Source organism: Portunus trituberculatus, chromosome 1 (assembly GCF_017591435.1).
Source record: "Portunus trituberculatus isolate SZX2019 chromosome 1, ASM1759143v1, whole genome shotgun sequence".
In the NCBI taxonomy this organism is placed as follows: Eukaryota; Metazoa; Arthropoda; class Malacostraca; order Decapoda; family Portunidae; genus Portunus; species Portunus trituberculatus.
In genome coordinates, this window is record NC_059255.1 from 1,561,864 (window position 1) to 1,588,282 (window position 26,419).

General features: G+C 42.9%; 1 protein-coding gene across 1 annotated transcript in view; it reads left to right on the forward strand.

The window, feature by feature from the left end:
• The first annotated feature begins 1,095 nt into the window (after positions 1-1,095).
• The window catches only part of LOC123513824 (mini-chromosome maintenance complex-binding protein-like), a 25,978-nt gene continuing 654 nt past the window's right edge, over positions 1,096-26,419 (forward strand). The window contains 15 exon segments of the mRNA XM_045271607.1: positions 1,096-1,250; positions 1,644-1,729; positions 2,518-2,620; positions 9,330-9,418; positions 10,461-10,562; positions 11,060-11,151; positions 11,294-11,344; positions 12,875-13,058; positions 18,512-18,696; positions 19,316-19,529; positions 21,160-21,333; positions 21,683-21,924; positions 22,361-22,406; positions 22,409-22,528; positions 23,451-23,536. Coding sequence (XP_045127542.1) covers positions 1,193-1,250; positions 1,644-1,729; positions 2,518-2,620; positions 9,330-9,418; positions 10,461-10,562; positions 11,060-11,151; positions 11,294-11,344; positions 12,875-13,058; positions 18,512-18,696; positions 19,316-19,529; positions 21,160-21,333; positions 21,683-21,924; positions 22,361-22,406; positions 22,409-22,528; positions 23,451-23,536 — 1,832 coding nt within the window. The 5' untranslated portion in view covers positions 1,096-1,192.

Consider the following 26,419-nt stretch of genomic DNA (forward strand, 5'->3'; position numbering starts at 1 on the left):
TAGTCTACCATTCTGTTCATTTTCTTCTTCTCGTCTGCGGTGAAAGGGAATACTGTTACATTATTTGACTCTTCTTACTTTTCGCTTTTATTGTTTTATTTCGTGTTCTTTTAGTTTTTCTTTTTTTTTTTTTTATTATTTTTTCCAAGTTGTTTTGTTTTGTATCATTACTATTTTGTCTTTTAATTGTTTATTATCATTATCATTTTTAAATATGGCTCTTTCTTCGTCTTGGATTAAAATGAACCCCTTCAGTACCCACCATAACGTGTTTTCATATTCATTCTGGTTATTTGGCGATTTTAGACAACTTCAGAAACTGATGTGGGGATTAAAATAGTGAAGACTTTGGACATTAACCTTCTGACCTCCATAAACCTTTCCTAGTTTAAGTAAAGTCATCTAATCATACCAAAAATTCAAGGTAAAAAAAAAAAATAAATAAATAAATAAAAAAAAAGGCGTCCCAGTACTAGGGAGTTGATAGTGGAAAGTGAATGTTGATCTTACCGTGCATGTTGAATGTGTTGCCGCCATGACGGAGACAAAATGTAGAAGTATAGTGTAAATGTAAGTACAGTTCCTCTGGTTTTGCTTATTCTACCACTTGTTCTTTCTCTTCGTCCACATTGTATACTTTTCTTTTCCTTCTTGTGATCTCTTTCGCTTTTCATCGGTAATAGGTCAGCACTCATTTTTTTCCAGCGTGACAACACAACACAGCACTTCTCACGTCACAGTCAAAAAGAACCGCGGCGCGTCACTCTCTTGCCTTCACTTCCCACGGCCCACGCACTGCTGTCACCCTGTCACTGTGCTGCCTCCTATTTTGCCTGCAATGTACTGTATATACAAGCATAAAAAAAAGAAGGAAAAAAGGTTGACAATATGAAAATAAAGAAAACTCTTAATATTGGTACTTTTATATAACAGTTTTGCAGCTTTCACTCGAGAAAAAAAGTTAATACAATAATTTACCGAAACATTCCATTACAAATTAATTCTTGTTTAAATTAGATAATAAATAGATTAAATAATATAGACTGGATGTGCAGGAGAAAAATATATATAATGTTGACAAAACACAATCGCAGAATTTGGCGCCAACTTGTGTCAGGAGAGAGACCCGAGTGTAAACAAAAGCACGTGAAGGCTTGTGTGTGTCTTTCCAGGCCTTTATCTTCCTCCCAACATGCCAGGCGTGAACGACTGGACCCTGGAGCCCTGCAAAGTGGTGGAGAGGATATTCGGTGAGTATCCTGAGGTCCTTTATAGCGAAACAACTGACATGAACGGAGAGAAATGAGAACATGATGGCAGGCGTGGCTGTGGAGGTGAAAAGTGTAATAGTTTTTACCTGACCTCGTTATTTTAGGCTAATTGGCGGCGTGACAGGTGTGTTTGTGTGTTCAGGAGGTGTTGAGGGATGGATCATGAGTGGTGTTGATGAGATGGCTGCATTATAAGGCGATATATTGGTTCTTAAATACACTGGATGGATGTCATTTTTATTTTTTACTGTCCCTTACGTCTCATTGTCTCTCACTCCTTATCCTCTTCATGTCATCCTCCTCCTCCTCCTTTTTACTTCTTTATCTGCTCCTCCTCCTCCACTAACCGAAATTTCCCCCTTCCCCCCACAGAGGAGTGTGGAGCGGCGGGACCATGGAGGGAGAGAGTAAAACAGCATTTTGAGGCGGAGGTACAACAGCCGGCCGTCCTAGAGAAGGTAATAGTAGTAGTAATTAATGGCTCTTAGTGTACTGTATGCTTATATTGTATAGGGCAGAAGGAAATGTGTAGAGGTTGTATGAAATGGTGAAAAGGTAAAAAATAAGCACAATTTTAACCATGCATGATTTTTATGTTTTTTTATGTTGTGGCCTGTAGCATTTGTAGGTTTACTTGAATAGTATGGGAAGCGATGTTCAGCTTCCACCCATCAGTGGCCCATATCACCACCCAAATGCATCTTTGGTGTAACCACTAAGAACGTGGGTATCATGGTGACATGTAGCTAACTTTAAACCACTCAACAAATAGCATAGTATGAAGGCAGTATATGATGGGATTCGAACCTACGCGTGGATGTCTGCCTGATCCTGCTCACCACCTTATCCACTACGCCACTGCCTTCACTTGAACTGTGGAAGTTAGTGTGGTGGTGTTAGGTTAGGTTACTGTCAGTCATTGTCTAACCTAATCTAACCTGGCCTCACCTAACCTCACTTTCCTCCCAAAGTTAACCTCATCTAACATCACCTCCCTGTAAAGCTAACCTAACTTAATCTTGCCTCCTCACCGAACCTAACTTAACCTTACCTTACCACACCTTACCATACCATACCATACCATACCATACCATACCATACCTCACCTAACATAACATAACTTAACTTCACCTAACCTAACCCAATCCAACCCAACTCAACCCAACTCAACTCAACTCAACTCAACTCAACTCAACTCAACCCAACCCAACCCACCTCACCTCACCTCGCCTAATCCCCTGGACAGATCCCATGGCTGAATGAGACAACGCTGGACAGTTTGCGGGGCGGCCAGCTGGTGCGTTTCCGGGGGATGGTGCAGGACATGCTGGGAAAGGAGTTCTTCTCTGATGTGTGTTACGTTCACCGGTTAAACTGGTAAGATTGGCATCGGAGAGCCGGTGAACAATAACAATAAAAAAAAACACTGCAGGTTCAACTAGTGAGGAAATGCAAAAGGGGTCACTTTAAAAGCTATTTTAATAACCCATAATGAAATTGACACATATATAACAAGAAACATGAAACACAGATATATAACATGAAACACAGGAAAATGACATACACATATACATATAACACAGTAATAAATACAACAATAAAGAACCCAACTTAATACCTAACAATAATCCTAATCCTATATAGAGGCAATGTGGAAAACACGGACGAGGGAAGTGATACTTATGCGGTGTCGCAGTGGTGAAATGCTGGGTGATGGTTGATCCCACGGCAGAACCAAGAGGCGTTGTGTTCACTGGTTGAGGCTTGGATCTCAACTCCCAATCCAGAAAACCAAGAGCTGGCTCAACACTTTCGGTTGAGTCGAAAGGGCCGCGTGAATCCAACTTCGGGACAGTAGCCGGGCTTCATGAAACGGTGACGTGGAAGGTTCACGAGACGGTGGCGTGGAAGGTTCACGAGACGGTGACGTGGAAGGGAGGCGGAGAGGTGGCGAACGAGGTAACAAGCGGAGGAGGTGATGGTAGTAATGCATGTTACGGGCGGGCCGTAACATTTCCTCCCCCCTAAGACCTCCGTAATGGGCTCATGAAGGAGGTGAGACGGGAGATCTTGATAAGGCGTCGGCGATGATGTTGTCCACCCCCTTGATATGATGGACTTCCAGGTTGAAAGGTTGAGTTAACAAGGCCCACCTAAGAATGCGTTGGTTTCGGTTCCTCATGGCGTACAGGAAGGCCAGAGGATTGTGGTCCGTGAAGACCTTGGTGATGTGCGGACCAGGATGAAGATAGCACTCAAAACGTTGGAGCGCCAGCACGAGTGCCAGAGCCTCCTTTTCGATGGTGGAGTAGTTGAGTTGATGGTGTTTCAGTTTTGCAGAGTGGTAAGCGATGGGATGGAGGATGCCGCTTGTGGGGTCCGGTTGTAGTAGGACAGCACCCACTCCAACTCCACTCGCGTCAACTTGTAAATGGAAGGGTCGGGAGTGATCCGGCGTCCAGACCACTGGTTCCGAGAGAAACGCCTTGAGGTGTTTGAAGGCTTGGTCACAGGCCGGGGTCCAGTGGAAGGGGACGGAAGTGCTGAGAAGGTCCGTCAGGGGCGGCCAGGGTGGAGAAGTTTTACAGAAGCGTCTGTAAAACCAGCCATCCCCAAGAACCTCATGAGAGCTTTCCTGGTGGTAGGAACAGGAAGCCAAGGATGGCCTCAACGTTAGCTCTCTTGGGGTGAACCTTGCCGTTCCCCACCACATGTCCCAGGTAGACCACCGTAGACTTCCCGAAGGTGGACTTGGCCAGGTTGATGGTAAGCCCGGCTTCCTGCAACCGACCCATCAGCCTCCGAAGACGGGTCAGATGTGTTGCCCAGTCGTCTGCAGTCACCACCAGGTCGTCCAGATACGCGGATGTTCCCTCCAAGTCCTGAGTTATGTAATTTATAGCCCTCTGGAAGGTGGCGGGAGCATTAGACAATCCAAAGGGCATCACTGTGTATTGGTATAGTCCGAAGGGGTGATGAAGGCGGATATTATTTGGGCCTCGTCCGAGAGGGAATCTGGTAGTAACCTTTAAGCAAGTCTATAGTGGTTACAAATTTGGCTACTCCTATACTATCTATAAGGTCCTCTATCAAGGGCAATGGGTAGGAGTCTGGCACCGTCACTTTATTTAATTTCCGGTAGTCGGTGCAAAATCGACTACTACCATCTGGCTTAGATGTTAACAGGCAGGGAGAAGCCCAGGGAGATATACTAGGTTCTGCAAGGTGATGACAGAGCAGATAGTCTACCTCTTTTTTCATCAAGTCTCTTTTAATGGGTGAAATGCGATAGGCTGGTTGTCTTATAGGCTTGATGTCATTAGATGTTAATGTTATGTCATGTTGGATAGTATTACAAACTCCTGGAAGGTCACCTGTGATTTCAGAAAAGTCTAGCAATAACTTTTAAGATCAGACTGTTGTGAAGGTGTTAAGGAAACAAACACCTCATCAAGGTTGGACATGATTTGGCTGTTTGAGGGGCGTCCTTTAGGTGACGAGAAGAGGAATTCGATGTCGGACTCTTCCTCGGGGGCACAGGACCAGACTCCTTCCTACCAGACATACAGGTACAGCGCGAGACAAGTCGTCCTCTGGTTCTCTGGAGTGGTAAGGTTTCATTAGATTAATATGAACAAGTTGGGAATCCTTACGACGGTCAGGAGTGTGGACCACATAATTTAATGGACTTAGTTTTTGAGCCACAACATAAGGTCCCATGAACTTACTGTGAAGAGCATTGCCTGGAGTGGGAGAAAAAGTAAAACCTTGTCTCCTGGTTTGAAACTTCTCATGACAGATTTGGGAAGAGAATTCTGTTGCATTTTAGTTTGAGATTTGAGGAAGTTTGATTTAGCAAAGATCTGACTTCACTGATTTTATTCTTAAGGTTACTGATGTAGTCAGACACACTGGGGCTTGAAGGAGTATTTTGAGTAAACCATTGATCCTTTAATATTTTGAGAGGCCCCTGATCTGTCTACCATAGAGTAATTCAAAGGGAGTAACCTAAAGAATCTTGAGGAGATTCTCTTAAAGCGAAGAGAAGGAAAGAAATACTTTCATCCCAGTCTCCTTGATGCTCCAAGCAATACTTCTTCATCATGGATTTTAATGTTTGGTGAAACCGCTCCAGACAGCCTTGGGATTGGGGTGGTAAGCCGAGGAGGTAACATGGTCGATGTTTAGCTCATTCACTATCTGTTGGAAAAAATGGCTAGTGAAATTGCTACCCTTGTCAGACTGAATTTGTTTTGGAATTCCTACCGAGGTGAAAAAATGTATTAGATGTTTTACAATGGTCTTTGATGTGATGTTCTTAAGAGGGAATGCTTCAGGGTACCTGGTAGTGGGATCCATGAGGGTTAACAAATACTGATTCCCTCGTTTGGTTTTGGGTAAGGGCCCTACGCAGTCTAGTATGATCTTTTCGAAGGGCTCCGTCTGAACTGGAATAGGCGTCAGAGGAGCTGGCACAAGGCGTTCGTTAGGCTTACCCACAATTTGACATATGTGACATGTTTTTACATAGTGTGACACATCCTTTTTCATTCCTGGCCCCAAAAAATGTTGAAGAGCCTTCTTGTAGGTTTTTTGGATGCCTAGATGACCTGACAATCCATCATGAGCTAGTTCTATAATGGCTGGTCTTACAGACAAGGGATGACAACTTGATGTGTTTCTGACCAGGTGTCTAGTTGTTTCAGTTCAGGAGGTCTGTAGGCACGCATCAGGACTCCTTCCTGATAATAAAAACAAGGCAATTTAGACATATCCTTTGTCTCACTGGCAACATGTCTGATCTTAGCCAAAGTGAGATCCTGTTCCTGAGCATTAATCAAATTCTCCTTTGAAATGATGTTATTATACAAGTTGTCAGTAGAGGCAATCATTGGTGGAGGAGGTGATGAAAGGGCAGGGGACTTGGACTGAGACCTGGTGACTGCACACACTGGGAAGAAGTGAGGGATGTTTCGTCCAGGGTCTTAGTGGGACTTTCTGTTAAGGGAGAATCAAGAACAATTAAGTTTGGAACAGCCAAGTTACCCGCAAGATCATTACCCAGTACAAGATGTACCCCGGTACTGGCAGTTCACCAGGTTTAATGGCTACCTCAACCTCTCCTGAAATGAACGGGCACTGTAAGCTAATATTAGCCAAGGGATAGGAGAGCTGTGATTCGAGACCTGTAAGGATCACCTTCTCCCCAGTGAAAGCCTGTTTGATGTTAGGGATGACATCTTCCCTTAAGATGGATTGGGCAGCACCTGTATCACGCAGAACCTTGATATTTATTGCCTTGTCTTTACCATCAGTCAGGGACACTTTACCTTGATACATGTACGAGTCATAAAGTTCTAGAGGAGAGTTGACAGGGTTAGCTAGGGCCACTGGTTTCTTGTTCTCAAATGTGTTAGGTCTAGGGGACACAAAAGAAAATTGACGTTGAGAACCCTTGCAATTTGGGTGTCTACATTTCTGGATCGTGTGACCTGGCTTCTTACAGTATGTACACCAGGGGGAATTATATGCATTTGGCGAGAATCCGGTTGGCTTACCACCCGCGCCCCCAAAACCTTCCCCAAAGGAGGACCTAACATTAGACAGTGAACCACGACCTCTACTACCCAGGGATCCCATCAACAAAGCAAACGCATCAGCCACTTTAGCGGCAGACATAAGATCACTCTCTCCCGTTCTTCCACATGCCTCAGAATATTAAATGGTAACTTGTTCTTCCATTCTTCCAGGACCATTAGATTGAGCAACTCCGAAAAGGTGGTAATGTTAAGAGCGGCTAACCATTTCTTAAATTGTCTTAGTTTCTCACTAGCGAATTCAACATAGGTGTGAGACTCTGGTTTCACATACTTTCGAAACTGCTGTCTGTATCCATCAGAAGTGATAGAGTAGGCGTCTAGAATGTTACCTTTGATCTCTTCATATTCTACCTCATCACTAAGGCCGTTGTATACCCTATAAGCTTTTCCTACTAGCTTAGGGACAAGGAGAGACACCCACTGATCCTTGGGCCATTTATTCCTATTAGCAATGCTCTCAAAAGCGCGAAATGACCCGTCAACATCAGATTCATCAAAAGGGGGAACTAGCGGAGCAGCTGTAGCAGGATTAAAGCTTGCTAACTGTTTCTTTATATCTATTTCTTCCCCTCTAAACTTAGCGTCATTTCGTAGGGCTAACTCCTGAATTTCTAACTCTTTCTCCTGCCTTCTAAGTTGTAACTGAAATTCTCTCTTCCTTTTCTGCCTGTAGTTGCATTTGTCTTTCCCGTAATTCTCTCTCTTTATCTTTATCTTCTTTTTCTGCCTGTAGTTGCATTTGTTTTTCCTGTAGTTGCATTTCTTTTGCTTCTTTCTCTGCCTGTAGTTGCATTTGTTTTTCATGCATCCGGTATTCTAGTTTAAGCTTCTCAATTTCCCATTGACTTATCCTACTCTTATCCTGTTCTTCCTGGGGACTGTGTATTATAGTCCTCGTAGAGGCTGACATGGGAGTTAACTCTTCTATGGCATTTCCTAGCAACTGACCTTCTTGCACTAGATGTTCAACAACTACATTCTTAATGACCTCTTTAGTCATCTGAGACGTGATGGGAACATCAAAATGTTTAGCGATGGCTTTCCATTGGTCCTTCTTTATATTAGCATATTTAAGTTGTTCCAGAGAAGGGTCGGCACAAAAATCTTCAACGTTAAACTGAGCGGAAGCCATATTAAATAGATGTTAAACCACAACAAAAAAAAAAATGATAAGCGAATTACTTAAGTGAGGAACTTGGCAGAGTGATAATAAAGGCAACCTTGGAAATTACCTAGATTATACTTAAGTAAACACTTATGAGTACAATCACTAATGAGGGGTAAACTAGAGAGTTACGGCATTAAGAGGGATCCGGATTACTCTAGTTACGAGACTTGAGAGTGAGGAGCGAATTGTACTGAGACTTGTTATTGATAAGGAGGCGGATTAGTCTGAGAGACTAGTTAAAATGGCCGATTCTAACTAGCGAGAAAAATGATCCGCGAAGTGAGGGATTGAGGGTTCGCATGAACATATGATGATCCCAACACTTGGATAACACTTATTACACACCTGCCTATGTGCAAAAATAGAGATAAGTGCTATCGGTGAACACGCCTTTCTACCTGGTTTCCTGCTCTACCACTGCTATGCGATACCAATGAAAGTCACGAAGCACGTTTAACCCAAAAGGAGCCACTTGATCGCACAAAGGTAAATTTAAACCACACGCAGAGTAAGTCACAGAAAAAAACACATCAGAGTCACAACACCACAGAAACACAAGCAATCACAGAAAAAAGTCACTGGAAAAATGGAACACTGAACATGGGTTATAATGGTCCTGTCACGGTCGCCAATTGTTACGTTCACCGGTTAAACTGGTAAGATTGGCATCGGAGAGCCGGTGAACAATAACAATAAAAAAACACTGCAGGTTCAACTGGTGAGGAAATGCAAAGGGGTCACTTTAAAAGCTATTTTAATAACCCATAATGAAATTGACACATATATAACAAGAAACATGAAACACAGATATATAACATGAAACACAGGAAAATGACATACACATATACATATAACACAGTAATAAATACAACAATAAAGAACCCAACTTAATACCTAACAATAATCCTAATCCTATATAGAGGCAATGTGGAAAACACGGACGAGGGAAGTGATACTTATGCGGTGTCGCAGTGGTGAAATGCTGGGTGATGGTTGATCCCACGGCAGAACCAAGAGGCGTTGTGTTCACTGGTTGAGGCTTGGATCTCAACTCCCAATCCAGAAAACCAAGAGCTGGCTCAACACTTTCGGTTGAGTCGAAAGGGGCCGCGTGAATCCAACTTCGGGACAGTAGCCGGGCTTCATGAAACGGTGACGTGGAAGGTTCACGAGACGGTGGCGTGGAAGGTTCACGAGACGGTGACGTGGAAGGGGAGGCGGAGAGGTGTCGAACGAGGTAACAAGCGGAGGAGGTGATGGTAGTAATGCATGTTACGGGCGGGCCGTAACATGTGTACCAGGTGACGGCTGAGGGTGGTGATGGTGGTGGCTCGACAAAACTCCTTCCTGGCCGGTACAAGGATGTGGTGCAGTGTGGGGTGAGTGTGTGTGTGTGTGTGTGATGGTAAGTTTTTTTATTTTTCATTTCAATTTTTTTTCTCTTTGTTTTTATTGTAATTCTGTTCTTTTATTGATTTTTTTGTGTTTGTTTTTTGTTCTTTAGCATTTTTCTGGTGTTTATGTTCATATTCTTACTGTCTGTCTTTTTTTTTATTGTTTTTGTGTGTGTAATCAGTCTTAGCCATTATCTAGCCATTTGGAAGAAAAGATCTGCAGTAAAGATGATGATAATTGTATAGAAGTAATAATAGTAGAAGTTTTAAATAGTAACACAAGAGTCAAACGAAAGCAATACTACCTGTTATAATAGTAACAGTACCATTTCTGTGCTTGATATTGAAAACAATAATATTACTGATGATAAGGGTAATAATAAGGACACCAGTCTAACAACAGCAGTGATAACAACACCAATTCCACACCACAAACAACAACAATAAGAGTACCTAATAACAATAACAACAGTGATAATAACACCAGTCAAACAACAACATTCTCTCACCACAAAACAACAGCAGCAACATTCTTTCACTACAAAACAACAACAACAACAACAGCAGTAACAGCAACATTCATTCACTACAACAACAAGAACAACAACAACAACAGTAACAATAAGAACAACAAGATTCTCTCTACAAAACAACAACAGCAGCAATATTCTCTCACCACAAAACAACAACAACAATAATGATAATAATGATGATAATAATAGTAATAATAATAATAACAACAAAATCAACATCATCATCATCATCATCAACAACAACAAGAACAAAAATATTCTCACTACTACAACAACAACAGCACCACTAACTGCATCCCCCATACTAAGCTAATCTGTGTTTTTCTGTTTTATTTCTATTCATTATATTTTTAGGTACTTTTAATTTCGTTATTTTAATTGCTTTTAGTTAGTTTTTAACATATGTTGCGGCGCTAGATGACCGTTGATGTTGCGGCGCCTAATCAAAACATACATCCATTCATCCATCCATTCATCCATCCCCCCCTTACTAGGCAGTAGAGAGCCTGGACACTGGTGGGCCGGGGTGTGAGACAGGAGACAGACTGGTGTACTACTGCATCCCCCTGCCCGGCGAGACACACTGGGTCAAGCAGGTCAGTGGTAGCAGTAGTAGTAGTTGTAGTGGTGGTGGGGGTGGTGGTAGGTTTAGGTCTTTGTTTTTTAGTAATAGTAGTAGTAGTAGTAGCAGTAGCTTTTTATTCATTTTATTTTTTATTTTTCTTTGTTTTTTATGTTAGTGTTAACAATAGTAGCTCTGCATTTTCTTTTCTTTTTTTCTTTTTTTGAAAATATGTGTAGTAGTAGTAATAGTAGTAGCAACTTTTTAATTTCCTTTCTTGTATTTTTCTTTGTTTTCTTTTTAGTGATAGTAGTAGTGGTAGTAGTAGTAGTAGTAGTAGCAGCAGCAGCTTTTTGTTTTTTCTGGTATTTCCTTAGTTTTTAGTAATATATAGTAGTAGTAGTAGTAGTAGTAGTAGTAGTAGTAGTAGTAGCTTTATACATTTTTCTAATATGTAGTTGTAGTAGACATTTATATATTTATTTATTTGTATTTATAGAGAATATATAATGTGTGGGGTGTTATTGTCAGGTTTACCAAGACAACAGCCCCGCCCCACCCACCACTCACGCCTCATTGGGACAGGCCAGGCAGAAGAGGCCGGCAGACACCACAGAGAGAGAGAGAGAGAGAGAGAGAGAGAGAGAGATAGAAAAGGATTAATGAGGTTTCTTCATAATAAATGGGAGAAACAATGATGTGGGTTTTTTAATGTGTTTTTATGGTTCTAGTGGCAGATTAACAAGTTTTCTATATTATTAACAGGAGAAACATTCTTAAGGACCTGGCTACTCATCTCTGTGGCCTTGGAGAATGGTAGTGGTGAACTGTGTCAAAGTGAATGTTTGAAAATTGAACTATGACAAAACTGTACTGTGTGTGTGTGTGTGTGTGTGTGTGTGTGTGTGTGTGTGTGTGTGTGTGTGTGTGTGTGTTCCCTGTACTGGTGTGACAAGCTACTGTGTGTGTGTTCACTTTAGTGGTGTGACAAACTGTAGTGTGTGTGTGTGTGTTCAGTGTACTGGTGTGACAAGCTGTAGTGTGTGGAAGCAGAGTGAGTGCATCCTGGGATACAGTGAACACAAAACATTACTGATGGTATAATGCATTAGAAACATTTGACACATTTTATTATGCCTTATATGCATACATCTTATGGAAGTGTCAGTACACCTAGCCTAACCTAACCTAACCTAACTGTACAAGAGCAGCAGTAGCCCATTTAAGGCTAAGACCTTTTGAACAGTATTGTGTATATCATGACTGTTATAGATGTATGTGCAGAATCATACATGCACACACAGACAATATACATATTGATACAGACACAGGGAGGTAAAGAACAATAGTGTAGCACTGAAATATTGTGTAATGATGAATGAGATACCACAGAATACCTACCTGTCTGTATGTATATATGTATGTGTGTATGTGTATGTGTATTGACCTAGTTGTAGATTTACAGGGCCTGGTCATTAGTCTCATGTGGCCCCATTTCCATACTGGTGACTTCATCTCTTAGTAACAGCTCCTTGTTATCTACTACATCCATTCCAGTCATGTGTGTGTGTGTGTGTGTGTGTGTGTGTGTGTGTGTGTGTGTGTGTAATTCACCTCGGTCGCCTGCTGGTCACCCAGCCAGTCTTCCCCATTATGGAGTGAGCTCAGAGCTCATAGACCGATCTTCGGGTAGGACTGAGACCACATCAACACACAACACACACTGGGACAGCGAGGCCACAACCCCTCCAGTTACATCCCGTACCTATTTACTGCTAGGTGAACACACCCCACACATTAAGAGGCTTGCCCATTTGCCTCGCCGCTTTCTGGGACTCGAACCCGGCCCTCTCGATTGTGAGTCAAGCGTGCTAACCACTACACTATGTGTGTGTGTGTGTGTGTGTGTGTGTGTGTGTGTGTGTGTGTGTGTGTGTAATTCACTGTTTGATCTGCTGCAGTCTCTGACGAGACAGCCAGACGTTACCCTACGGAACGAGCTCAGAGCTCATTATTTCCGATCTTGGGATAGGTCTGAGACCAGGCACACACCACACACTGGGACAACAAGGTCACAACTCCTCGATTTACATCCCGTACCTACTCACTGCTAGGTGAACAGGGCTACGTGAAAGGAGACACACCCAAATATCTCCACCCGGCCGGGGAATCTAACCCCGGTCATCTGGCTTGTGAAGCCAGCGCTCTAACCACTGAGCTACCGGGCTGTGTGTGTGTGTGTGTGTGTGTGTGTGTGTGTGTGTGTGTGTGTATGTGTATGTATGTATGTATGTATGTATGTATGTATGAGTGTATTAACCCATCTCTCTCCCCCTCTCAATTCAGCATGGAAACAGATGAGGGAGAGGCAGAGGAAAGGAAGAGAGTGAGAGGGGAGGGATGGGGGGAAGCCAATGGTGGCGCCCCCTCCACCTCCACCTCCACCTCCACCTCCACCACTACCTCCTCCTCCACACCTGAGCTTAACTTCCCCTTGCCAGGCATGAAGGGCACACCTGCACTTGTCAAGGTGAGTCACACACTTGCTGCTGCCTGTTGTTATTCACCACGGTCGTCTGCTGGTCACCCAGCCAGTCTTTCCCTTACGGAAAGAGCTCAGAGCTCATAGTGACCGATCATTGGGTAGGACTAAGACCACACCACACTCCACCCACCGAGACAGCGAGGCCACAACCCCTCAAGTTACACCCCGTACCTATTTACTGCTAGGTGAACAGGGGCCACACATTAAGAGGCTTGCCCATTTGCCTTGCCACATTCTGGGACTCGAACCCGGCCCTCTCGATTGTGAGTCGAGCGTGTTAACCATTACACTACACGATGTGTAGTGTGTGTGTGTGTGTGTGTGTGTGTGTGTGTGTGTGTGTGTGTGTGTGTGTGTGTATAATTCACTGTAATTCACTGTTTGATCTGCTGCAGTCTCTGACGAGACAGCCAGACGTTATCCTACGGAATGAGCTCAGAGCTCATTGTTTCCGATCTTCGGATAGGCCTGAGACCAGGCACACACCACACACCAGGACAACAAGGTCACAACTCCTCGATTTACATCCTGTACCTACTCACTGCTAGGTGAACAGGGGCTACACGTGAAAGGAGAGACACCCAAATATCTCCACCTGGCCAGGGAATCGAACCCCGGTCATCTGGCTTGTGAAGCCACCGCTCTAACCACTGAACTACCGGGCTGTGTGTGTGTGTGTGTGTGTGTGTGTATGTGTATGTATTTACCTAGTTGTAGTTTTACAGGGCCTGGGCTTTATGCTCGTGTGGCCCCGTCTCCATATCTACACTTATCCAGTCTTACTTTAAAAGTATGCACGCTCGTTGCAGCCACTACTTCTTGATTTAAACTGTTCCTCGTCTCAATACATCTTTGCGGTAAATTATATTTTTTAGCATCTTCTCAGCTTTTTACTATGTGATCTTGTGCTTCGAATGTCATATTCTTCTCTCAGGATCAGTTTCTCATTATCCACTTGGTCCATTCCGTTGATCAATTTATAAACTTGTATCAGGTCTCTCTCTCCTTCTTTGTTCCAGGGTTGGCAGATCCATAGCCTTTAGTCTCTCCTCATATGTCATCCCTTCAAATTCTGGAACCATTCTTGTAGCCATTTTTTGTAGCCTCTCCAATTTCCTTATGTGTTTCTTTTATGAGGGGTCCACACTACTCCTGCATATTCCAATCTGGGTCTTATTATAGTACTTATCAATTTCTTCATCATTTCTTTGTCCATGTAGTGAAATGCTACTCCAATATTCCTTAGCAAATTATATGTTTCTCTAAAAATTCTATCAATATGGCTTACTGGTTGATTGTTTTCTTCCATCGTCACTCCTAAGTCCTTTTCCTTTTTGACTTTCTCCAGTTCTACTCCATCTCCCATCTTATAGATTCCCACAGGTCGTCTTTCACTCTTTCCCATTTCCATGACATGGCTTTTGTTCACATTGAATTCCATTTCCCACTTTTACTCCATTCCCAGATCTTATTTAGGTCTTCTTGCAGTATTTCACAATCCTCTTTTGCTTTATAACTCTGCACAGTTTCGTATCATCTGCAAACAGATTTATGTAGCTGTTCACTCCTTCTGGCATGTCGTTAATATAAATGAGGAAAAGTATTGGTGCCAATACTGACCCTGTGGCACTCCGCTTTCTACTGCTCTCCACTTGGACTTCATATCTTTAACTACCGTCCTTATTTCTCTCCCCCTCAAATAATTTTCTATCCATCTCAATGTGCTTCCTTTTAAGCCACCCTTCTCCTCTAACTTCCATAGTAATCTTGCATGTGGCACTTTGTCAAACGCCTTTTTAAATCCAAATAAATACAGTCAACCCATCCTCTCTCTCTTGTACTCTATCAACTATTCTAGAATAGAAACTCAATAAATTAGTTACACAAGACCGTCTTTTCTAAAACCAAATTGGCTATTTGATATTAATTTGTTGTCTTCAAGGAACTCGATCCATTGTTTCTTTATTATTCTTTCACACATCTTGCATATTACACTAGTTAGTGATACCGGTCTGTAATTTAAAGGTTCTTCCTTCCTTCCGCTCTTATATATGGGAACCACCTCAGCTCTTTTCCATTCTACTGGTACTGTTCCATTTTCTATTGAGCATTTTATGATGTTGTATATAGGACTTGCTAGTTCTTCCCTACATTCTTTCAGTATTCTGCCTGAGACTTCATCCGGTCCCATTGCCTTTTCCTCATCAAGTTCCTTCATTAACTCTTTTATTTCAAGCTTGGTTACTTTAATCTCTTTCATATAGACTGTCTCTTTTACCCTGTGGCCTTTCAAATTTGGATTCCTTAGTAAAGACCTCCTGGAATTTATTATTTAATAGTTCTGCCATACTTTTTGGGTCTTCCACCATCCCGTTCTCTCCTTTTAACCTTTCTATTGTTTCTTGCCTAATTTTTCCATTTATGAATCTATAGAACAATTTTGGTTGCTCCTTACATTTTTCGACAATGTCCTTTTCAAAGTTCTTTTCCTCTTCCTTCCTCACCTTAACATATTCATTTCTCGCTGCCTTGAAGTTTTCCTTATTTACTGGATTTCTATTTCTCCTCCACCTTTTCCATGCTCCATCTCTTTTCTCCTTTGCCCTAGCACACCTTGCATTAAACCAATCTTTCTTTCCTTCTTCTTTAGGTCTATATTTTGGGACATATTCCTGACTCCTGTTTTGTATATTTCCAAAAATAAGTTATATTCTCTTGCATTGTCTCTGAGTTTTCCATCTCCTCCCAGTTTACGTTTTAAAATAGTTCTTGAGATTCTCAATATCAGCCTTTCTGTAATTTAATCGGTCTCCTTTGTATGAATCGTCTCTATCTTCCTTTCCCTCTTCTATATCCATTTCTAATATTACATGGTCACTCTTTCCCAATGGGCACTTATATCTTATATCATCATTCATTTGTATACCCCTTGTAAAAACTAGGTCCAATCTCGCCGGCTCGTCGTTTCCTCTGAATCTTGTGCATTCCTTTACTCTCTGGTCCATCATATTGTCTATCATTAGGTTCAGAATCTTTCTCCCAGGCTTCTTCCCCATACCACTTTCATAATTTTCCCAGTCCACTTCTTTACAGTTGAAATCTCCTACTAATATAACTTTTCTCCTTTCTTTAACGATTCTCATTAGACTCCTTATTGTGTCATCTATCATGTCTTTATATTCTTGATTGGTCCGTGAATTTGTTTTTGGTGGCACATATGTTACAATGATTGTTAACTCTTTTTTATTAATATGCATCTTAACATACAGTACTTCTGCTTTTCCTTCCCCACATTCCACTTGGTTTATCGCTATCTCCTTCCTTAACATAATCATGACTCCTCCTCCTCCTTTACCCACTCTGTCTCTCCATACATTATACCTATTATCCAAGTCTATTTTTATTGCTTCATTTAGTTTTGTTTCAGCCAGGCATACAATATCTGGATTTTCTTTCTTTATGTAATCTCTTAATTCTAATTTACTTGATAAAACCTGTCTATGTTCGTATACATCATTTTTAGTCTCTTGCCTTTATCATTTTTAGTTAAACTTGTTCCACTTTTTTCTCTTCCTTCTCGTTTATATACCATTTCCTTATCCTGTCTCCTAGTATCTTCCAAAAGAATGCCTTTTTTTTCCTCCTCTGACCTTTCATTATTTTTTTTCCTTACTGCTGCCTTATATATATATCCCAGTTTCCTTGTATCTCTTCCTTTCTTCCTCATTTCTATTTTTCTAAGCCATTTCTTATATATATATCCTTGCAGCCTTCGATTCCGTTTCTGGACAGATCAGAGCAAGTTTGTCTCTCAAATATTAGCTTGTAAGTCAACAAGGCCTGGAGGACCTCTCCTTGCCTACTTCTATATAATACCCCTTGTCTTTAAGAGAGTCATCTTCTGTTGCTGCTATGATTTTAGTAGTATCTTTATTGGCCTTGTTGTTCCATCTTGGTAAGGTCCTATTCTATGTATTTCCTCTACTTCCTCCTCTAGGTTCTGCCTGTCTTCATCATTTAGATTTTTTGGTAGGTCTTTGACTGATTTCAATTCTTCTTTTTCCCATCTTGGTCTATATTTTACATTTTTTTCTTTCATTCCAAATATGATTACACTCTTTTTTTTCTGCAATTTCCCTTACTGTGTTTTCTTTTTCCTTAAGGACTCCTATAATTTTGTTTGCCATGTTCTTGTCTCTTACTTTTAGTTGTTCGTGGATCACTTCCTGAAAATGATCTTTGTCTTTCTTCTCCTGGACTTGCCATGCCTGTACTTCTTTCTGAATCACATCCTGTACTCTTTCCTCTTCTTTGTTAACTAGATCTTTCAGGTCCTCTTTTGCTTTCTCTACTTTAACGAGTCCTTCCTCCATCTGTTGCTTGTACTTGGTTAGTTCATTCCTCAGTTCCGCGTTCTCGGAACGCCTAGCCTCGTTTTTTTCCACTTTTTTTTATCCTTTCTTTCAAGTTCAGAAAGTCTTTCTCCTGTTCATCATTCTCTTTACTTCTCATGCTCTCTCTTATCCAGTTGTATAATTTTTTCTCCAAAGTTAAAACTCGCCTATGGAGGGTAGTGGTTGTCTCATCAAATCCTTCACATCTACTCTCTCCCTCATCAACATAATCATCCTCTCCTTGTACTCTTTCCCTATTTCCATACTTGCATATGGGTGTAAGTTCTTTGTGACTCATGATGCCTTTCAGTGTAAATCCTGGAGACTATTGCCACACAAGACACACAATTGCCTAGGCCTCTGTAAACTCACAACCTTTGGAGATCAGCTGATTGCGGGGAGCGTTGTTCTGTGCGTCTGTTCTTCACTGTTGTGCTTGTGTATGTGTGTGTGTGTGTGTCGTCTTTTATTAATTTAATATACACTTCTTAATTTCTTACTTCTAGTGTGTGTGTTTCACTGTTTGATCTGCTGCAGTCTCTGACAAGACAGCCAGACGTTACCCTATGGAATGAGCTCAGAGTTCATTATTTCCGATCTTCGGATAGGCCTGAGACCAGGCACACGCCACACACCGGGACTACTCACTGCTAGGTGAACAGGGGCTACACGTCAAAGGAGACACACCCAAATATCTCCACCCGGCCGGAGAATCGAACCCCAGTCCTCTGGCTTGTGAAGCCAGCGCTCTAACCACTGAGCTACCGTGTGTGTGTAACATACGGGAAAAGAGCTATGCTCGTGTTGAGAGAGAGTAACGTCTAAACTATTGATTAATTTTTCATTTCCTTTAATCTATTTTGACATTAAGAGATAATGTTAATAATGAATAATCTCTCTCTCTCTCTCTCTCTCTCTCCCTCTCTCTCCCTCTCTCTCTCTCTCTCTCTCTCTCTCTCTCTCTCTCTCTCTCTCTCTCTCTCTCTCTCTCTCTCTCTCTCTCTCTCTCTCTCTCTCTCTCTCTCTCTCTCTCTCTCTCTCCAGCTGTATGAGGAGGAGGGCTTCACGCTGAACCAGGTGATTGAGGTGGTGGCGGTGTTGTCAGTCAGCCCTGCCCTCACTGCCCCGCCCTCCCCTGACCCCTCCCCTGACCCTGGCTCCCCCATGGACCTGTGGGGGCCTGGTGAGGCAGAGGGCCACTCCTCTGCCCCCCCCTCCCTTGTACCCAGGTGTGTTGGAAATTGGCATTTTGTTTGTCTATTTGTTTGTCTTTATTTTGTATTTATTATTTTTTAATCTATTTATCTATTTATTTGTTGTTTATTTGTCTATTTATTTATTATTTGTCTTTTTATTTTGATCTATTTATTATTTACTATTTATTTATTTATTATTTATTTATGTATTTTATTTGACTTATTTTTAATCACTTTTTCTTTTCTTTTTTATTTAATTAATTATTTCTATATTTTCTTGTTTATATGTTGTGGTTTTGTTTTTTTATTTCATTTTCTATTATAATTGTTTTGTTTTTTCATTTTTGTTTTTTTCTTTTTCTTTTGTTTTTCTGTATTAATTTTTCTTTTAATGGGATGAATTTCAGGATTTGTTTGTTTTGTTTTGTTTGATGGTTTATTAATGTGTTCTCTCTCTCTCTCTCTCTCTCTCTCTCTCTCTCTCTCTCTCTCTCTCTCTCTCTCTCTCTCTCTCTCTCTCTCTCTCTCTCTCTCTCTCTCTCTCTCTCTCTCTCTCTCTCTCTCTCTCTCTCTCTCTCTCTCACACACACACACACACACACACACACACACACACACACACACACACACACACACACACACACACACACAGACTACACTGCATAGCTCACAGGGTCATGAAACACACCAACCCCCTCATCTCCTCCTCCTTCTCCTCCTCCTCTTCCTCCTCCTCTTCTGCCTTCTCCTCCTCCAGGGAAGCGAGGGCAGTGCTGAGGGAGGTGCTGGTGGAGGTGTGTCTGGGTGACGAGGTGGCCGCTGAACACCTGCTGTGCCACCTGCTGTCTGCTGTTTATGGGAGGCAGGTGAGAGAGAAAGAGAGAGATGATTAGCTGGAATGATAAAAAATCCTTAAATCACTTTATTCTCTCAATTCTTAAGCATCTGTCACTTCACAGTTTTCTCTCTGGTCCACTGTATGGTTGGTGTCGAGGCTGCTCTGCTGGTGTTCTTCTGGCTCTCCTAACTGAGTCTTGGCCATTCTCTTTCCTCGGTTTTGATAAAGTCTGGCACAAGGCTTCTATTTCAAAACTACCCTACTACAGCTTCTATCCTTCTCTCTCTGCAGCTTTATCTTAAGTTTCCTTTCCAACCATTTTGTTGGTGCTGTGGTAGATTGCCATTGTTTTTCTCCTAAATCTATTAACAGTGGTGTTCCTCAGGGTTCTGTTCTGTCACCCACTGTCTTCCTATTATTCATTAATGATCTTAACCAAACTTCTTGTCCTATCCACTCCTATGTTGATGATACCACCTACATCTTTCCATGTCCTTTCAGAGACAACCAACCCTTCAGGAAATTAACAGATCATGCAGGAATGCCACAGAACATCTGACTTCTGATTTCTTTAAGATTTCTGATTTGGGCAGAGAGAACTTACTAGTGTTCAATGCCTCAAAAACTCAATTCCTGCATCTATCAACTCAACACCCTTCCAGACAACTATCCCCTCTTCAATGACACTTAGATGCCCCCTTTTCTACACTGAATTCCTTGGTCTGTCATTTGCTTATATTCTAAATTGAAAACTTCACATCTAATCTCTTGCTAAAGCAGCTTTTATGAAGTTATGCATTCTAAAGCATCTCCGCCAGTTTTTCTTGCCCTTGCAACTGCTAACTCTGTACAAGGGCCTTATCCATCCTTTTCGCATGTTTGGGGGTGTTCCACTCTTACAGGTTTGTTAGATGGGGTGGAATCAAAAACTTTTCATCTCATCAACTCTTCTCTGACAGACTGACTGTCTTGAGCCTCTTTCCCACTGCTGGAATGTTGCATCTCTTGCAATCTTCTACTGCTATTTTTGTTCAAAGTGTTCTTTTGATCTTGTTAACTGCATGCCTCCTCTCTTCTCCCACCCTCATTGCACAAGATTTTCTTCTTCCTCTCTCACCACTATTCTGTCCACCTCTCTAGTGCAGGAGTTCACCAGTACTCTCACTCATTCATCCTTTCTCCGGCACACTCTGGAACTCCCTGCCTGCTTCTGTATTTCCATCTTCCTATCACCAGAATTCATTGAAGAGGAAGGTTTCAGGACATTTATCCCATTCTTTTGGCTAATTCTCATGGACGTACTTGGGGACTGGCACCTCAGTGGGCCTTTTTGTTTAATTGTTTTGTTGCCCTTGATGAGTTTTCTCCTCTTACATAAAAAAAAAGAAAAAAAATTCCAAAACCTTTCACACACACACACACACACACACACACACACACACACACACACACACACACACACACACACACACACACACACACACACACACACACACACAACCTCACCTCTCCTAGCCTTTCACGGCCTCTCCCAGCTTCTAGCCTCTATTACACACACAAACAGCCTCTTACAACTTCTATCCCTACCCACACACACACACAGCCTCTCCCTCCCTCCCTCCCTCCCTCCCACTCACACCCTCTCTCTTTCCCTGCAGGACGTGACAGTGTTGGGGAAGTACTGTGTGAATCTGTCAGGTGTGGATCAGGATTTGCAGCGACAACATTACTGCAGGTTTGTGTACCAAGTGCTGACCTCCCTGGTGACACAAGCCCACCTCCTGCCCCTCACCCTGCACAACATCAACAAGGCTGTGTTTGTGCCAAAAAAGGTGCGTTTCTGGGTGTTCCGAGTGTGTTTTTGTTAGTTTGGTGTGTTGTGAAGTGTGTTGTGTTTTGTGTGTGTTACTGTTTGGTTTAGGTCTCTCTCTCTCTCTCTCTCTCTCTCTCTCTCTCTCTCTCTCTCTCTCTCTCTCTCTCTCTCTCTCTCTCTCTCTCTCTCTCTCTCTCTCTCTCTCTCTCTCTCTCTCTCTCTCTCTCTCTCTCTCTCTCTCTCTCTCTCTCTCTCTCTCTCTCTCTCTCTCTCTCTCTCTCTCTCTCTCTCTCTCTCTTCTTCTCTCCCACCCTCCCTGTTCCCCACCCATACACCAAACCACCCCTGTCTTCCTCTCTCCCTCACAGAACTACCAGACAGACCGGCTAACAAGTGGGCTCCTGCAATTACCAGAGCACACCCACCTGGTCCTGGATGAGACGTCTTTGGTGGAGGGCCAGGTGGACAGGACTGGGGTGGCCAACCTGACAGCGCTGGGGAACATGATCAGCTGGCAGAAGGTTGATTATGACTTCCAGTTCCACGTTATTGAGCAGCTCACCAACCTTCCAGTGCTGGTCCTTAGTGAGGGGAAGTCCATGCTGCCCAGGTGAGGGGAGAGAGGAGAGTGGGGTGAGAGGGAGGGATGGAGGAAGGAGGGAGCAATTGATAAGTTAGAGAAAATCAGAGAGAGAGAGAGAGAGAGAGAGAGAGAGAGAGAGAGAGAGAGAGAGAGAGAGAAAATCATTGAGAGAGAGAGAGAGAGAGAGATTTGAGTCAAAGAGAGAGAGAGAGAGAGAGAAAACATTTGATGTCAAAGAAAATAATTTAGTAAGAGAGAGAGAGAGAGAGAGAGAGTAAACATTTTATAAGTCAGAGAAAATTATTGCGTGTGAGAGAGAGAGAGAGAGAGAGAGAGAGAGAGAGAGAGAGAGAGAGAGAGAGAGAGCAAAAGCAAAACCTGTAATCATTCATTTTGTAACTGTCCCTCCGTCCCTTTCCTCCTCTCCCTCCACTTACCTTCCACTTTTGTGTCCACCCTTCAGTGACGCTGAGATAAAACTGCAGCCCAGGCGGAGGGACGTGGATGAGGCACGGAGGAAAGTGGAGGAACTTCTCTCCACTGCCTCTTCCCCTCCACCCTGCCCCTCCTCCGCTGCTACATCACCTCCGCCCGCCAGGGAGAATATGTGCTGCCCGAGGACTTGCAGAAGGTGTGTGTGTGTGTGTGTGTGTGTGTTTGTTTATATTTTCTTATTTTATTTATTTATTTTATTATTCTTACTTTAGATTTTTTTTTCTTTTTTCATTTTTTTCCACTTTTCTTGTTTTTTTGGTTTTCTTTTCATTTTTCTTTTCTTTTTTCTTTGCTTTTCATGTATTTTTCTTTTTTCCTTTTCTTTTCTTTTCCTTTTATTCCTTTTCTTTTTTCTTTTCCTTTTCTTTTCCTTTTCTTTTTCTTCTTCTTTTATTTATTTTTTTTTTCTTTTCTCATTGTTTTTCTTTTTCTCTTTTTTTTTCTTTTCTTTTTGTTATTTTCTCCTTTTCTTTTTCTTTTTTTTTTTTCTATTTCTTTTCTTTTCTTGTTATTTTTCTTTTTTCCTTTTCTATTTTTTTTTTTTTTCTTTTTTTCTTTTCTTTTCTTTTCTTTTCTTTTCTTTCTTTTTTTTTTTTTTTTTCTTTTCTTTTCTTTTTCTTTTTTTTCTTTTCTTTTTTTTTCTTTTTCTTTTCTTTTTTTTTCTTGTTGTGTGTGTGTGTGTGTGTGTGTGTGTGTGTGTGTGTGTGTGCATGTGTTTGTTCATATATAATTTGTTTTGTCATTATTTTGAGTTTTAAGAATATATTTATTTTTTTCTATATTTCTGTAATTTATATAATTTTTTTCCTTTATTTATATATTTATTTTCTTTTTCTTATTGCTTTTATTGCCATTACTTTCTTTTCTGTTTATATGTTGAAGAAACTGATTTTTCAATATAATTTTCTTATTTTTATTAATTTTTATTGTTATAGTACATTCTCTCTCTCTCTCTCTCTCTCTCTCTCTCTCTCTCTCTCTCTCTCTCTCTCTCTCTCTCTCTCTCTCTCTCTCTCTCTCTCTCTCTCTCTCTCTCTCTCTCTCTCTCTCTCTCTCAGGTGGTGCAAGAAGACTTTATGGCAAGCAGGAGGAGGAATGAATCTTTCTCAGCCACAGACCTTCACAGACTGTTAGTGCTAGCCAGGTAACTACTACTACTACTACTACTAAAATGTGTATTGGTGGTGGAGGGTTTGTGAATGGCTGAGGTGGGTTGTTAGCAAATGTATATGCAGTGTAGTGTTGCCTCACCGTTCCATCGAGGCTGAGGGAGGAGAGAAGATCCAGGCAGCTTGTAAATTTTTGCTTCATGCAGAGGCTGTTGTGCTTCCTGCCCCAACACCAGAGAGGGAGCTTGATTCTAGACTGGCATTCCCCCCTAACTTCTTCCTACAGTGATCCCTAGACTGGCTCTAAGGAAGGCAGTACCATTGGTTGTGGGGCTTCCTCCCACTGAGCAGGATCCCACTCTGGCAGTTCAGTGAGAGATTGAGGCCTGCAGTGTCCTCCTGTAAGTGTTGGTTCCTAGAGACATCCAGAGACAATGGAATGACTGGTCTCCGCCCCTCCCTCAGCTTGTCCAAAGCCGAGTTGTGCCTCAGCATTCTGTGGGATGCAAGGTGGAAGAGGAGGCTGGAGGATAGCTAATTCCAGTTCACCTGGAAGAGGGATAGAGGCTGTGTGGCTGGGAGGATGGTTGCAGGACAGAGCTGACTAGTGAATGAGGGGTCAGAGCCATAAGGTACTACTGACTTCTGACTTCCCCTTTTCAGTAGGTCTATCCCACTCCTAGTCCTGGGGATCATCCCCCAGTAAGGTACTCAGTCAAAAGAGCAATCTAGAAGCTGATCTCTGAGATGGATGTGAAGGCAGCACACAGAGCTGCCAGTGCTTGAATAGCGAGGGGGTCTGGACAGCCAGTCTAAGTCTGACCTGGAAGCCCTTGGTCTGAAAGCTGTGATGGCTTTTTAGCACTGTCTTATGCTGAGGCTGCATACCTGTCAGCTGAACCCAGGGCCGGTCAGTACTCCTTCCAAAGGTTGATGAGCCCACCAGTCCATCAGATATGCTCTCTTGTCATCATTCCCATTCTGAACACAATCCTCCATCGGGTGCTGGCTAAGAGAGTGGCGACTCACTCTCCCCTTCCCAGAGCCCAGGGTGTTGAGGTGGAGGAGATCTGTCCAGCCAACCTCCTGTTGGCTCACAAAGCTGTCTGAAAAGCAAAGGCAGACTGTAAGTCACTCTTTCTGGTCTTCCTGGACTTCAGGGAAGCTTTTGACTGTGTGGGACACCCTGCCATCAGGATGGCCTGCCTGAGGTGGGGTTAATGGGAGAAATTAACCGCCTCTGTGTGTGATAATCTGATCCAGGCTCACACTCATTTTGACAGCACTAGGGTGCCTGTTGCCAGAGGTATCATGCAGGCAAACCCAGTGTCACCCCATGCTTATTAATGTGATCCTAGACAGGGCTTTGTCCATTATCCCTGAGGCTGTCACTGTTGACTTAGGTGGGACTTGCTTCCACTATTTGGCCTTTGCCAATGATGTGGTGTTGTTGGTGTCCAGCTCAGTCAGGTTGAGGAGGAGTGTTGAGGCTGCAACATCTCAAGCACAAGCTCTCAGCCTGGAACTGGTGCCCAGCAAATGAGCCACCCTAGAGATCGTAGTGGATGGTAAAGGAAAAAATGGGTCCAGTGTAATCTAGAGCTCTGCATTGGTGACCTGTCTATTCATGCCTTGGCTCCAGTGGAGTTTTACCACTACCTTTGGGTCCAGGTGGGGTCCACTCATTGGGCGGAGGGGGCTCTCACTCCTTTTGGCGGGATTGGTCATCTTATTTTGGGGCCTGCAAAGGTGTCCAGCCAAACACCAGCAAAAGATGTGGATGCTGGTCTAAGTGTTTTTTCCACAACTGCTCTACCCTATGGCTCACTCTGAAGTGAAAGAGTTCATCCTGCAAAAGATGGACTGGGAGATGCAGAAGTTTGTCTGGACAGCCTCCGTCTCCCTACTAATATGCTCACTGCGTACCTTCATGCCAGGGTCAAGAAGGTGGACTGGGTGTGACTTAGTGACTTAGTTCCTGATGTGGTTCCCTTGCCTTATGTTGAGGCAGGGTGGTACTGGAGACCAGTGGGTTACAAGTGTTGTTAGGAAGCACTGCTCCTTACCCACACAGGTCTTCTGCCGTGTCTCAGAGAAGGAAGATAAGAATACTGGCATAACCGACTTGTCATCCCCACAATGGTAAAGGACTGCTGGGATGCAGGCAGACCACAGTCTCATCCTTGTGGGTAGGGATGGCTTGTCCCTCATGTGTGGAAGGGCCTACATGTAGTCAGTCAAGTCATGTGGGCACTTGCTGTCAACAGTGGCTTGCAGTATGTCAGGGCACCAAAGGGACACTGTCAATTGCGACTGGGATACATCCTCTAAGTGTCCAGCCACCACAGATGCATAATTGGTAAGACATAATATCCTTTGGAGTAGTATGTCTCCCTCCAGCGGAGAGGGTACTATACCCATTGTGAGCTGGCAGTCGCAAGTGTCACTGGTGTCAGATGCTGGAAGATAAATCAATTGCATGTGATTGATGTTCAGGTTGTGGCTGATGTGGCTGGCAGTTGGGTAGTGCTGATGCAGCCCTTGCATGCAAAGTGGCATATTTCAATACACTGGACACCCGAGCCTTCATGTTGGCTCACTGGTAGCCTCACCATCTTCTCATCATTTACAATGAATGGGAGGTGGTTGTTGCCCTCTCTTCCATGTATATTTGGACCAGTCTGGGACAGCTGAGATCTGCTCTCAAGCTGATGGTGGTCCAGGGGTTGGAGGGAGTGTGAGGACCTACCAGTGTCACCGCCAGACCTCAGGGGTGAGAGTGAGATGAGCGTGATGGCGCTTGTCCCAGTGTGTGGTGAGAGCTGCACCATTGCTGGGTCTGCCATGGGAGCACCCTGCGCTGTGCACCACAGGAGGGTGTGCAGCTCAGTGCCAGATGCAAATATAATGAGTGGGTG